The 15,415-nt window shown below is 48.8% G+C and overlaps 1 protein-coding gene across 2 annotated transcripts; it reads left to right on the plus strand.

Annotated features, from left to right (window-relative positions):
• Positions 1 to 157: 157 nt before the first annotated feature.
• Positions 158 to 12,378, plus strand: LOC137753894 (zinc finger protein 773-like). Of its 2 annotated transcripts, XM_068529334.1 has the most exons (5): positions 158 to 460; positions 2,264 to 2,302; positions 4,821 to 4,947; positions 5,447 to 5,545; positions 9,851 to 12,378. In XM_068529334.1, exons 1-5 carry the CDS (start codon positions 371 to 373, stop codon positions 10,948 to 10,950), a joined length of 1,455 nt encoding a protein of 484 aa, XP_068385435.1. In that variant the 5' UTR covers positions 158 to 370; the 3' UTR covers positions 10,951 to 12,378. The 2 variants fall into 2 exon arrangements, with proteins under 2 accessions (XP_068385435.1, XP_068385434.1); XM_068529333.1 differs by lacking the exon at positions 5,447 to 5,545.
• Positions 12,379 to 15,415: the final 3,037 nt, after the last annotated feature.

Consider the following 15,415-nt stretch of genomic DNA (forward strand, 5'->3'; position numbering starts at 1 on the left):
GGCGCGTGCAAACAGCGGCGTGCCCGCCCCTCCCCTATTACGTGTCCACTTCCTCAAGGTTTGGAGGTGTGTGAACTACATTACCCAGCAGGCGCTGCTCTCCCCGGTGGCTGTGCTCGGCCAAGAAAACAGACATTTCCGCGCGCGTGCGGAACCCGCTGAGCGGGACTTTAGGCGTCCGCTTAGGGGCGGTCCTTTTTGGGGTCTGTTGGGTCTCTCCGCCTGATCTGAGGCTCCGGAAAGCTAGTTTGAACTGGGGTGACGAGAGCGGGAAGGCGCGAGAGGAGGCAGGCGCTGCACTGCAGTGAGGCGGGTCTCACGTTCGGGCAGCAGCGCCCGGGGGTGACCCCATTCTGGGTCGGGGACAGGGATGCCTGGGGCCCGACCTGGTCCGCCGCTCCCGGCCCGGCTCCGCCCACAGACTCCGATGGCTGCGGCAGCGGCTAGAGTCCCGGCTCAGGTAAACACTCGTCCTCCGATCTCTCACCGCCCTCACCCCACCGGACACCAAAGGCCCCACTGATCGTCCCCTGCTCGAGCCCCTGGGTCCAGGTCTGTAGGGAGCTCGTGGGTGGGGGGGGGTCCCCATTTCTGCCAGCCAGTATGATGGGGTGTGGGAGAGGGTTACAGGCAGAGGGACCGGCACAATCAAAGACTTCGAACAGTAACCGAACTGAGAGTCTTAAACTTGAGGTTTCTCTCGAGTCTGCACGGAGCAGCTTAAGGGGATGAGTCCCACGTGAAAAGGCAGCCGGAGCAGCTGGGCCTTCATTCTGCGGCCGCTGGTGGCCACGGAGGGTTGTGAAGTGGAGAGACTCAGTCTATGTGTCAAAGTTTTCCAAAGGCTTCTCAGGGAAAAACAGACGGGGGTTGGGGTGATACGAGTGGAGACTAGGAGACCTGTGAGTAAGTAAGTACAATAGACTAATAGAGAGTTCTGGTGCGGACTGGACCATTGCTGGTGGCAAGAGGGGGGAGGATTGATCAGATTTCTTATGGGCTTTAAACATTGAACAGACAGGATTTCCTGCTGCACCAGATGTGGCTGTGAAAAAGTAGGGAAGGAAGGACGATCCTGTTTTTTGGTTTGCAGGGAGCAGGCTTCAGGGATAAGATTGGGAGTTGGATTTTGGACATGGTAACCCTGAGATGTGCCAGAGTGGAGGTGTCGTGTGGGTAGCTTGCTCACTCACTCATGGGGTTCTGCGGAGGGATCTGCGCTGGAGATATCCAAGGGGTGATGGGTGGTGGCCTGGACCAGCGCAAGGACTGTGGGTCCTATTTAGGAGGGAGAATCAAAGTTTTTACTTCAGATGAGCCTGGAAGGTGGGGCTGCCTCCAGAGGGGTGGAGTCCTGTGCTCCAAAGTGGTTCTGGCTGGTGTGTGCAGGAATGGAGGGTTATAGGGTATAAAGACCCAGGTCTGGGGTGGAGACTGAGATGTTCAGTGGTGTAGATTTGCCACTCCAGGCTCAGCAGGCCCTCATTTCCACTCCTTGTGGAGAAAAAGAATACTCAGCGAGGCTAGTAGAGCATCTCCTTTGGTGCCTAAGTTCCCCCAGCTTTTAGGGCAGGAAGGATGAGTAGCTGCTCCAGTGCAAAGGCCCCTAGCAGGATTCCCTTCAGGAGAGTGTATAGCAGGCAGTTAGGTTGCCAGTAGGACTAGTATCTACTCAATTTTCTCAGGCCCAAGCCCCCAGTTTATTAAATCGTGAGTTTATGAAATAAATACTCATTTAACACTAACTGGTAAAGATACATATATACGTGTGTACATAAATATGTATGTATATACATACACACTTACATAGGCAATTAAAATAACATGGCTTTAACAAGTTAACGGATATAAACACTTAATAATTGGTTGAAATTTCAATATACTGCTAAGCATTCAATTAAATCAAACATCTTCAATATTGTATTTTCTTAGTTAAAAGGCATGTTAAAAAACTGCATTTTAAATACCTACCAGGAAATCTTGACAGAAGCATCACTTATGAGGACAGTAAGAATTGATATTTAGAACTTGTTGCATAGGAATGAGTTTGATGCAGACAATAGCCCCACTGAGTGGACATCATTGTTATCCCCATTTGACAGATCACAACACTGAGGCACAGGGAGGTCGAGTATTTGTCCAAGGTCACACAGCTGGTAAGAGGCATCACTGAGGACTGAGGCCCAGATGGTGTAAGGCACCTTGATTGAGCCTTTGGGGCCCAACATTATTGCCTGCTTCTCACAGCCTTGCTTTTCCATAGGTTGCTGTGGCTGCAGAATCACTTGCAGACCATGAAGAGGTAAGTGAAAGGTGTCCTCGGTCTTCACCCTTTTCACCTCCCACCTGCATGGGCTCCAGGATTGTAGTGTCTTGGGACTCTACCTGCTACTCTCCCTACCCTGCCATCTGAGATCCCTGGAAGGTGGTCATCCAAGGTCAGGTCCCTGAGTCCAGACCAGGAATTATATGGCTTGGTTTCCATTTCTGGCAACCAGTGGCATGATGCTTAGAAGAAATTCCATTCACAGTGGTCAACATTAGAAGATGCTAGAGGTGAGGTTGAGCTGGGAATGCTCAGGCAACCTTAGGTCTCCATTATGTCTGGTGGAAACAGCAGGAAGCAGGCATTAGACCTGGAATGGTGGGCTGAAGAGGTGGGCCTCTATTCGGAGGGTGGTGGGAGCCATAGAAGGTTTGGAGCAGAGGAGGGAACTGATCTGACCCAGGCTTAACAAGCATTTTCTGCTGCAGAGTAGAAAGCAGACTGTTGGGTTACAGGGAGACCAGGGAGGAGGCTACTGCAATAGTCCAGGTGAGTGTTGGTAGCTGGACCAGAGTAGTGGCAGTGGAGGTGGGAGACATGTTGGAGCCCGTGTCTGTTTTTTTAAGTAGGTCTGAGCAGACTTTCTGATGTGGAGGGTGGGAGAGAGAAGAGGAAGAGTCGGGTGACTCTGAGATGTTTGGCCTTAGTAACTAGAAGCAGGGTTAGTACTACCATGTCGAAGTCGGCGGCAAGAGTAATTTTCAGTGGGAATATTAGGAGCTAGGTTCTGGCTGTTGAACTGAGATGCTCCAGAAACCCTTGAGTGGATTCATCCAGTGGATACCTGGACACACACATTTTGAGTTCAGGTGAAGCGTTCAGATTGGATTCACCCCCAATATGGATGGTACGTGGACCAGGATGGAACTGCGATCAGATTTGGCAGGGGGCACCTTCAGGTCCTGTGGCAGTGTGTTAGGTGACAAGGGAGGAGAGTATGGGGCCGAGGACTGGGTCTCTTGCTAGATGGGGTGGTGGGCTTCACAGAAACACATGAGGGAATGTAGTGGCCATGGGGAGGCGTTGTAGGAGTGAGGAGGATCTGGCTGGTGGCCGGGGTGTCCTTGGGAAGTGGACATGAGACAAGGCAGTGAGATGACAGCAAACCTGGTGCTATTGCTTATTCACCCAGATATGGGCTCCCCAGGCTCTTGTTCTTATCCCCACTGTGACCTGGAGGTTAGCACAAGATCACACAGGGTCCTCTGGGACAGCTGTTAGGCCTGATGTGAGAGACAGGTGGACCTAGGCTTTTTTTTTTTTTTTTTTTTTTTAAATTTTTTGGCCACGCTGCGCGCATGTGGGATCTTAGTTCCCCGACCAGGGATGGAACCCGAGCCCCCTGCATTGGAAGCACAGAGTCTTAACCACTGGACCACCAGGGAAGTCCCTGGACCTGGGCTTTGAATAAGTGTCAGAGGAAGCTGAGACTGGTGAGGGGACAGCTTTGCAACACAGAAGTGGAAGAGGGCTGAGTGTACCTGAGATCTGCGCGTCGTTTCGGGTGGCTGACGATGAAGCAAGGATAAGGGCCAAGTAAGGAGGCCTTCAAAGCAGGCCTGGGGGTTGCCCCTGGCAGTTAGTGCCTTTGGAACACTGGGACAGGGTAGGATTCTGATTGCACTTGCCAAGCACCCTCAGGATGCCATGTGCACACTGGCACGTGGTGAGGCCAGGGAGATGCAAGATGTGGTGTAGGGGGTGGTGGTGGCAGTGAGGGGTTGAGGCTGTGAAGGGAGGTGTGGTGTAAAGAACAATGTACAGGGCTTCCCTGGTGGCGCAGTGGTTAAGAATCCGCCTGCCAATGCAGGGGACATGGGTTTGAGCCCTGGTCCGGGAAGATCCCACATGCCGTGGAGCAACTACTGAGCCACAACTACTGAGCCTGCACTCTAGAGCCCGCAAGCCACAAATACTGAGCCTGTGTTCCACAACTACTGAAGCCCTCTTGCCTAGAGCCTGTGCTCCACAACAGGAGAAGCCAGTGCAATAAGAAGCCCGTGCACCGCAATGAAGAGTAGCCCCCGCTCGCCGCAACTAGAGAAAGCCCGCGTGCAGCAACAAAGACCCAACGCAGCCAAAAATAAAATAAATAAACTTATATTTTAAAAAAAGAACGATGTACATGTTGGGAGGGAGTGTCAACTGATGGCCCCAGGCCCTTGGACTGGGGCCTGAGGGGAGAACGGTGACTCAGTTTTGGTTGTGTTTGGGAAGCACAATCTAGAGGATCCCAGGTAAGCTGTCTGGCAGAAGGGTGAGGCTCTGCAGGCCAGCACCAGGGCTCAGATGACACGTGCCCCCCTGCCTGTTGTTGATGAGGGCTGAACACAGTGATCGATGGGACGGCCAGCAGAGGGTGGGCATCAATGGCACCAGGGCCTGGGATCTCCTCTGAGGTGGGGAGCTTGTGAGGAGGGTGGATATTTGGGGAGATGCTTAGAGTCCTGGGAAAGGAGGCTGCACATAAACTGAACCATCCCCATCTTGGCAGGGCCAAGTGACATTTGAGGATGTGGCTGTCTACTTCTCACAGGAGGAGTGGGGGCTCCTTGATGAAGCCCAGAGACTCCTGTACCGCAGTGTGATGCTGGAGAACTTCTCACTGATGGCCTCTCTGGGTAAGTTCCTTGCACCCCACAGCTTAGGCGGAGCTCTGCTCTTCCCCTTCTCCAAGGGCAGGTCTGTCCTTCCCAAAGCTGGTCCATGGGTACTGCGTCCTTCCCTGTGTCCTGTAGTAGGTGTTGTGAGTGAAAGCCTGGGCTGGGTACACTACCCCTTCTGTCCCCAAGCTGCTGCTGCCCCAAAGTTGTGCAGGAAAGGGTTTGGGGATCAGGAGTGTTGTAGTCCGACTGATGGATCACACGCTACTGGCCTCTCCCTGGCCTGGTGATGCTGTGGAGATCCATGGCAGTCCTGTGCCCCCAGTTCTACCCTCTTCCTTTGGCTGACATGGGATCTGCCTGTGCCAGGAATTGAGGTACCAACACGGCCACTGCTTGACTGGGTTGTTCCTGCAAGATCCTTCTCCAAGCTTCCTGTTTGTAATATACAGTCTTCGTCCCTGTGGGCTGCCGTGGAGCGTGTTGCTTTGACCTGCCTGCCTTGTCCCTCCCTGAGGACTTACATGTTCCAGGACCCATGAAGTTACTCAGTTGGAGCAGTGGGGAGAGCCCTTTGTGCCTGCCTGTGGAGTCGTGATCACAGCCACACCAAGAGGTGCTTGGAGGGAGGAAGTGGGGAAGAGGGAACTCAGGGATGGGTTCAAATCATACCAGGAGTCTCTCCATGGTGCCCTGATGTTTTGGTGTCAAACAAGGGGCCAAGGCTGATTTTCTTCTTTTCTTCCTCAGCTCTGCCCGCTTCTCAGGGCTGCTCTGGTTTCTGACCCAGGGCTGTCCCCCACCCGTCCTCCACTGCTCCCTCTGCAGTGCTCACCAACAGTAGACCCGTTTTGTGCTCTTTTATGACATGGCCAGGCAGGTGCAGCCACAAGTGGAAACACAGGACAGCCTAAGGAAAAAACCAAAGTTTATTATGCTCACAGGTCCAGAGAGACAGTCACTGCACGCCGAGAGGGGGGTCACATGGGAGGAGCGCAAGGGAGCAGGCTCAATGGAGCAGGGGGGAAGCAGAGGGTGAGGACCTGTTGGCAAGTGTCTCTGTTGGTGGTTGGGGGGAGAATGCAAGAAAAGGCACGAGGGGATTTATTTATTTTATTTATTTATTTATTTATTTATTTAGGGCTGCGTTGGGTCTTCATTGCTGCGCGTGGGCTTTCTCTAGTTGCGGCGAGCGAGGGCTGCTCTTTGTTGCGGTGCGTGGGTTTCTCATTGCAGTGACTTCTCTTGTTGCAGAGCGCGGGCTCTAGGCACACGGGCTTCAGTAGTTGTGGCACATGGGCTCGGTAGTTGTGGCTCGCAGGCTCTAGAGCGCAGGCCCAGTAGCTGTGGCGCACGGGCTTAGCTGCTCCGTGGCATGTGGGATCTTCCCAGACCAGGGCTCGAACCTGTGTCCCCTGCATTGGCAGGGGGATTCTTAACCACTACACCACCAGGGAAGTCCCAACACAAGGGGATTTTATTGGTGCATTTAAACGTACTAGGTCACACTCAGGGGAGGACCAGAAGGGCAACTTGTGGCAGGGACCAGCCTCCTCACACTGGTGCCACTGGCGGGGTGCTCACAACCTCTTTGTGGGGATGCCGAGGGAGCAGGAAAACAGGGAGCTTCAAAGGTTGCAATACAGTTGACCCTGTGGTGTCTCATCATCATTATCAACTCTCATTGGGATGGGTGACGCTTGCCACCTGGGTTGTGGCGATGTTAGAGGTGACAGGAATAGTTTGTTCTTGCCACCAAAGGCAATCTTTGACAAAGGTGACAACTAAGAAGGGTCCTACCAGGTATATAATGAGGGTTTGAAACCCAGGCCGCAGCTAGCACGGCAGGTAGTAGGGGAAAGGCAAGAGAACAGATCAGGCACCTCCGGGTTTAAGGGAGTCTTTTGGAAGCTTTTGGTTATGTTACGAAAGATTTTTACCACTTGTCCTAATCCTCGTAGCTTGGCCTGTAGCTGTCCTGAGCCACCTTTCCTGGCTAGTAAACAATCACAAGCCAGTCTGTTATCCATGACCATTTGGGCTCAGAGACTTGTAGGTTTGTTGAATAAGGGCCAAGGTTTCCTGCAGCCTTTGTACGTGATCTGAAAGGGCCACTGAAAGGCGCTGGTTGGCAGACGTGATCTGATCTTGTTTGACAAAGGCTGCTGTACTGGTGCCAAAGCTGGTGTCTCCTGCGGCTATCACAAGTCTGATTAAGATGGGAATAAATAGGGACTTCCCTGGTGGTCCAGTGGTTAAGACTCCACGCTTCTGCTGCTGGGGGCACAGGCCCGATCCCTGGGTGGGGAATTAAGATCCCGCATGCCACACGACATAGCCAAAAAAATAAAAATAAAAAAATAAGATGGGAATACATAATTGCCTGTTCTGCCCAGCGTCCTTGGGTTGATGGAAAAAGGGAGGTACCTGGTGGATAAAGAACTGGAGTGGGGAGGGGACCCGGTCCGGGTCCTGGCAGTAATTGTGGGCTGGGCTGTTTAAATAACTCACGGACAACTTGGTAAATGTATGTTGGGTTCCTTCAAAGGTAAAGGTGAACTGGGGCTGTGACTAAGGGGTCATAGGCCCAGAATAAAATGTACTGGGCCAGATCCATCATGGCCAAGTAGTCACTGGTGCCCTCTTGATGTCTTCAGTTAACTGGATTGTTAGGTGTTGGACCCCTGATGGGGGGAACTTGAGCTTTAAGGTTTTGATAATCAACAGTTAAGTGCCGCTCCTGTTAAGGAGAAATAGCAGGAATAATCTCCCCTTCTTTTAGTAGATCTTGAACAACCAGCCAAAGGCCAGTACCTTGTTTCAGGTGATACTATGGCATGTTTACTACCTTCACCAGCAGGGGCAACTCCACAGGTTCTCACTTTGTGAGAGGGACTTGAGCTTGTTCAGATGTGATACACATCTGTCTCTCATAGGAAAACTCAAAAGCATCAGGGGTCACCATCATGGGCAGCTGTTTGATAAAGATTGTTGACACCTGGTGCAGTTTGTTTGCCATGACTAGTTCTACCAGTATCACCCTGGAGGCAGTAGGGGGCGTCAGCAAGTCGGGAAAGAATGCTAGGTGTGGGGGTGGTTACCCACACACCTACCGCACACCAGGCGGCAGATGTGATACGTCAGAATTTGTGAGTCAGGGTGCGCGGAGCTCTCATGGCACATCTGGAGATAGTTCCATCCGTGGCCTCCCATTTGGTGTGAGATATACCAATAAGGTTAAGCAACAAAGCTCTGTATCGGGATGCGAGCCTGCAAGAACAACTCCTGGACTCTGTGACAAAGAGGGCCTCCTGATTTAGAAACGTGCTCAGGGTTCTCCTTGTCTGAATGCCCAAAATGATAGATCCATTGAACCATTCCAGTTTTTGCAGAGGAGCACATGGGCTTCCTTGACCGTTTCCCATTGGGCATCTCCAGGCCATGAAAATCCAATTCAGTTAACGGCAGGGTTTCTGAGTCCCAAGTGGTGGTAGAGGCTTCAGATTCCTCATCTGAAGCCTTTATAATCCCATCAAAAGTTTTGGTCTCTGTCACACCTACCCTGACGTTTGGGATACCCTCTGTCCTTCCTGAGGTCCTTCAGCCCCAAAATATCAGGTGAGAATTGAACTTGGAGGGCCAAAGTATCTTTAATTATGCATCTTAGCCTCTTTCCAAATGCTGGCAGCTGCCTCATTTCTGGGGCTGAATGTGCACCCATGTTAAATGCTCTCAGTAACCAATCAGCTCCCTTTCCCCACCTCTTTGAATGAAATCTTTAAGAATCATTGGTATTTCTAGTCTTGTGAAATTGCAAGTTTCACCTTATAATTCCTTGTGATCTCCTGTGTTCTTGAGCCGCTGGGTCTGAGAAGACCTTGGATGCTTCCTTTCTGTGGCCCCTCTCATAGGCAGCAGCTTCCCTTTCTAAGGTGACTTCAGCTGGGTCGGGATCCATTCAGGACAGCTCTGGTGGCCAGATCTCCTTTTCCGATCGTTCCTAGACCTTGGGAGCTGAGCAGTAGTTGGCATGTTGATAGGCAGTGGCACTAAGTAGAGCCCAGCAATGTTGCAAAGATGTTTTACTTTTCTTGAATAATTGGCTCACCTCCTCTGGTTATTGGGAGTTGCTGGAATTAAATGTTCCTGCTAAGATCCTGGCCTGTAAGATCTTGAGCCATTGATCTCCAGGAATGGGGCCCCCAATACCCATGGGATCAGGAGACAAAGAGTGACAGCAGTGAAGAAGCGGTTGCCAGCACCATCGACCTTCACAGAGTGCCATGGTGGACTTCTCTGAAGGGGATGCAGCATCACTGGTTAGGACTGAGGAGAGGAACATGAGGGAGGTGCGAGGGGATTTCACTGGTGAGTTTAAATGGCCCTGGGTCTCAGTCAGGAGGGTAGGTAAGAGAACTTGTGGCAGGGGCCCACCTTCTCGCACTGGTGCACATGGTGGCATAGTTTACAGCTTGTTTGTGGGGCTGTTGAGGCAACAGAATGGGAAGTTTTCCAGGTCACAATACAAGCTCTCACTCCATGTGTCATGAGGTGTACACATATCCTTAATAGTCCTTGAACACCAGCTACTCAGTTGCCTTCAACTTTTCTGGGCCTGGACACACCCTTCTGCACTGTGTTCTTGTGTCACCAGCAGCTGAAGCCCTGCTGAAAGCCATTTGTAGAGGAGTGTGTTGGAGACCCTGCCTTTCCTCCCTGGGCTGCACCCCATCCTGTATCCTTGCTACTCATGAGTCCCCCTGATCTGTGAGGTTGTCAGGTCCTGCACTGCACAGCGAGCTCTCCCTCACCCCGCCAGTAATCCCAGGGACTCCATACTGGCTGTCAGACACGTTTGTGAGGGTGCTGCCCCGTCCCGCCAAAGTCTACATACTCTTCATCAGCATTTCTCTGCTTTCAGGTTGTTGGTGTGGAGCGGAGGCTGAGGACGTGGCACCTGAGCCGGGTGTTTATGTAGAGGGGGTGCTCAGAGCAAACCTTCACCAACACCAGAAGCTGAGCTCCGGAGAGAAACCCTCAAGAAGAGAAGAGGGTGAGGAGGGTGGGAAGGTCTCCCCATCTAGCTCTGGTCTTCCCAAGCATCAGGTGGCTCACAGCAGAGGGGAGCCACATAGGAGCACCAAAAGTGGGGAGGGCTTTCACCCTGGAAAAAGGCATTACAGATGCAGCGAGTGTGGGAAAGCCTTTGGTCAGAAATACTTACTTGTTCAGCACCAGAGACTACACACTGGAGAAAAGCCTTATGAATGCAGCGAATGTGGCAAATTATTTAGCCATAAATCCAACCTTTTTATACACCAAATAGTTCATACTGGTGAAAGGCCTTACGGGTGTAGTGAATGTGGAAAATCTTTTAGTCGCAATGCTGACCTCATTCAACACCGGAGAGTTCACACTGGAGAAAAGCCTTTTAAATGCAGTGAATGTGGAAAAGCCTTCAGGCATAATTCTACACTTGTTCAGCATCACAGGATCCACACTGGAGTGAGGCCTTATGAGTGCAGTGAATGTGGGAAATTCTTTAGCTTTAACTCAAGCCTCATGAAACATCAGAGAGTTCACACTGGAGAAAGGCCTTATAAGTGCAGTGAGTGTGGGAAATTCTATAGCCACAAGTCAAGCCTTATTAATCACTGGCGAGTTCACACTGGAGAAAGGCCTTACGAGTGCAGTGAATGTGGGAAATTCTTTAGCCAAAGCTCTAGCCTCATGCAACACCGAAAAGTTCACACTGGAGAAAAGCCTTTTAAGTGCAATGAATGTGGAAGATTCTTTAGTGAGAGTTCTAGCCTCGTTAAACACCAGAGGGTTCACACTGGAGCAAGGCCTTATGAGTGCAGGGAATGTGGGAAATTGTTCCGCCACAGCTCCAGCCTTGTTAAGCATCGGAGGATTCACACTGGAGAAATGCCCTATGAGTGCAGCAGTTGTGGGAAATCGTTTAGCCAGCGTTTCAACCTCATTCAACACCATAAAGTTCACAGTGGAGAAAAGTCTTGAATGCAGCTAATGTGGAAAAGTCTTTAACCAAAGGTCTACTCTGATTCAGCAACAGAAACTTCACAGCTCAAACAGGCCTTATGAATATGGGGACATGAAGAAAGGTTGCAGCCAAAGTCTTAACCCTGTTTGGCACCAGAAAGTTCAGATCGGAGAAAGGCCTTAAGAGTGCAGGGCATGTGCTGTCTCCTGGTCAACCTAACTTAAACATAGAAGCTCTGAGAGCAGCCTTTATGAGTGAGCCAACAATTGAATATCATTCATCCAAACATGCACACTGAAGCAGGATGAGAATTGCTGACATCCTGCCCCTCTTGAGAGGCTAGTCCTCTGCCTGGCAGCTCTAGTGAGAGGGAGCCCTGTGTTCTTGGCTGCCTCAGTCTGGAGTTTTCATCAGTTCGAAGCAGGGAGAGAGGGTGTGGCCTTGGTTCAGATGTGACTGGCTCTTGCTGTTCATCCTGAGTATTAGATTTCCTTAAATGTTTCTTCATTTGCTGTGTAGCCTTAGGATCATTTCTAGAGGCTTTAGATGGTGTTTTTATAATTTTTCACCAGTTTCATTGGGAAGCAGGGCTTGCAGAGCTCCTCACACTGTCATGCTGGAAGTTGATCCAAATATTTAACTTTTTAAGAACTTGCCACCTTGTGTTCTGAATGGTAATGCCATCTCATTTCTTCACATCCTTCCTGACCTTTGTATGTAAGACACTGGCCATTCATTTTAGCCATTCTAGTAGGTATGTAGTAGTATTTCACTGTGGTTTTAATTTGCATTTCCCTAATGACTCCCTGTGTATTTGCCATCCATATATCTTTAGTGAATTATCTGTTCAAAGTTTTTTGCCTGCTATTAAGGAATTGTCTTGCAATTTCTTAATATATTCTGGGTGCAAGTTACTCATTTGATATATGCTTTACCAATATTTCCTCACAGTCTGTGGCTTTGGTTTTCATTTCTTAACGTTATCTTTCCTAGAGTAGAATTTCTTAATTTTCATGAAATCCAATTTACCCATTTGTTTTTTATTGATTGTACTTTTGGTATTGTACTCTTTCTCTTATCTTTGCCTGTAAAAAGAGCCTTATCTGAGTATACTATTGGAGTCTTAAGACCCTTTTAAATATCCAGTCTTGGGACTTTCCTGGCAGCACAGTGGTTAAGAATCCACCCGCCGATGCAGGGGACACAGATTTGAGCCCTGGTCCGGGTAGATCCCACATGCCGCGGAGCAACTAAGCCCGTGCGCCACAACTGTTGAGCCTGCGATCTAGAGCCCATGCTCTAGAGCCCGCAAGCCACAATTACTGAAGCCTGCATGCCTAGAGCCCGTGCTCCACAACAAGAGAAGCCACCGCAATACACAATGAAGAGTAGCCCCTGCTCGCCACAACTAGAGAAAGCCCATGCACAGCAACAAAGACCCAACGCAGCCAAAAATAAATAAATTTTAAAAATAAATAAATATCCAATCTTGTGAAATCTCTGTAAAATTAAATACACATAAAAAACTCAATGTATGTAGAAATGTTTACATATGAACACATTCCCTATCTCTTCTGAGACAGCCTAGAAAGAAGTGGCATTCCAGCAGCTGTGAGCATATTTATTGTCCAGTTATTGGCTTATGAATACGATATTTCAATAAAAAGAATCAGAACTCCTTAGATAAGAGGCTATTTCCAGGTTGGAGCTGGAAAAGTATAACACGAGCATAGGAAATATTCTTGCATTAGAAAGTAAAGTACTTGAAGGGAATTTCCTGGTGATCCAATGGTGAGGACTCAGTGCTCTCACTGCTGTGGCCCAGGTTCAGTCTCTGGTCAGGGAACTAAGATCCCACAAGCTGCGTAGCATGGCCAAAAAAAAAAAAAAAAAAAGTACTTGAAGCATAATGTTGATGTATTAGCTTTCTATTGCTGTCCTAACAAATTACCACAAACTTATGGCTTAAACAACACAAATTTATATTATAGTTCTATATGTCATATGCCCACTCAGACCTGGGATGGGCTCACTGTGCTAAACTCAAGTTGTTGGCAGGGTTGTGGTTTTTTTCATGGAGTGGAGGAAATTCTGTTTCCTGCTCATTTGAGTCGTTGGGCAATTTCAGTTCCTTGTGGTTGTAGGGCTGATATTCCTGTTTTCTTGGTGGCTGTCAGCTACCAGGTCATCCCTGGAACATGTAAAAACTCTTAAAGAATATTTAAAGATGAAACAGTACCAATTACACAGAAATTCTTCTAAAACAAGATTCAAACATTTCCCAACTAGTTAAGTGAATGATGCTATTAAAACACTATGGACCGGGCTTCCCTGGTGGCGCAGTGGTTGAGAATCTGCCTGCCAATGCAGGGGACACGGGTTCGAGCCTTGGTCTGGGAAGATCCCACATGCCACAGAGCAACTAGGCCCGTGAGCCACAATTACTGAGCCTGTGCGTCTGGAGCCTGTGCTCCCCAACAAGAGAGGCCGCGACAGTGAAAGGCCCGCGCACCACGATGAAGAGTGGTCCCCACTTGCCGCAACTAGAGAAAGCCCTCGCACAGAAACGAAGACCTAACACAGCCATAAATAAAATAAATAAAAAACAAAACAAAACACTATGGACCAACACCCATATGATCATAGATACAACAGAAACCTTAACAAAATTTTAGCACTGAATCCAGCCATATACATATGAAAACACATAAATCATAACCTAGTGCTGTTTATCAGGAATGCAAAGATGATTTAACAACTGAATCTATAATGTAATCTATATTAATAGACTAAAATAAAAACAATCATCTCAAAGATGTAGTGGAAGAATTTCACAGAATTCAAAACCAGTGAATGATACAAATTCTCAGCAAATTAGGATTAGATGGGAACTTCCTCAACGTGATGTAGGGTATCTATGAAAAAAATAACAGCTAATATATTTGATGGTGAAAGCCTAATGCTTTTGCCCTGATATTGGGAATAATGCAAGTATGTCTATGCTCATCACTTAACATTGTACTAGTGGTCTGTGTTAGTAACATTAAAAAAAAAAAAAACTTCTGAAGATTGTAAAGGTAGAACCAAAACTGTCTATTCATGTAAGAGATGATTATGTTGAAAATTACAACTCATTCACCAAAAAGCTACTAGGTCTAATGATTGAGAATGATTGAGTTTAGCAAGGTCCCAGGATAAAAAGGCCAATATACAAAAATTACTTGTGTTTCCATATACTAGCAATGAATGTTTGGAAATTGAAAAGAAGAAATCCGTTACAATACCATCAAAATATGAAGTATTTAGAAATAAATTGAATAAAATATGTTCAAAAACAATAAGAAATTATCAAACACTGCTGGCAAATTCTATAAAACATTTAAAGGGTAAATAATACTAAAATAACATGTCCTTTCAGAAAATAAGAGAAGGATCAAATGCTTTCCAACTTATTTTAAGAGACCAACCTAACTGATATAAAAACATAATGAGTACAAAAAAATAGTAATTACAGAACTATAGTCCTAATTAATACAGGTGAAAAAAATCCTTAACAAAATATAGAGCAAATTAAATCTAGAAAAAAGTAAAAATAATAAAATATGTATCATTAGATCTTGTCAGAGGAAAATACAACTGACCGAATACTAGGAAAACAATCACCCCCACAGTGTGTTCTGTAGCCAGAGAGAGCTTGTTACGACCTGAATCAGGGCACCTCCATCAGCTCTAAACCGTCTATGGCTCCCACCACCCTCAGAAGGCCCAGCTCCTCATTTGCCATTTCACGGCTGATTCCGGCCCACCTGCTCTCTGGTCCCAAAAGACATAGAGTAGACTTGTGGTTTCTAGAACATTCTCAGGTCAGTGCCACAACGAAGCATATGCACATGCTAGTTCTTGTGCCTGGCAACGCTTACCTCATCCTACTGGGTTCCAGAAATTGGAAGTGCGCCACACAATCCCCGTTTCGATTAAGGATCATAGGCCAAGAATAACTCACCTCTGAGTACCCCAAACTCCAGGGCAGAGAGAGCGGAGGGCGAAAAAGTCCTAGGACAACAGCATCCTCTATATGGGGGCTCTGGGGCTAATAGGACGAGGGTCCCAGTGGCTGGCGGCCCGAAGCCCACCTACTCACCCGTGTCCGACCCGGCTACCTGTCGCCAGTCCACCCTGTGAACTGGGCAGGGACCCAGGCGGGTCCTTCAAGCTTAGTGGACTCCCCAGTCGTCCGGCCCTGGTCGGGGAGTGACCTTGGCTGACCCCGCACTCCAATCCTCAGTTTCCCACGTGTAAAAGGCACACAAGGCCAAGGACGCCGACTCCAGGGACCTGGAGGAAAGAGGATTGGTGCGGAGCCGGAAAAGCACGCCGCCAGGCGGGGGTCACGGCTCGTACAAAGGCGCAGAGGTAGGTCCTAGTCTCTTCTCCCCTCCTTCCTTACTTGATCCCTAAGAGCCGCCTGGGAAGCAGGATCGG

This window comes from Eschrichtius robustus, chromosome 19 (genome assembly GCF_028021215.1).
Source record: "Eschrichtius robustus isolate mEscRob2 chromosome 19, mEscRob2.pri, whole genome shotgun sequence".
NCBI lineage: Eukaryota > Metazoa > Chordata > Mammalia > Artiodactyla > Eschrichtiidae > Eschrichtius > Eschrichtius robustus.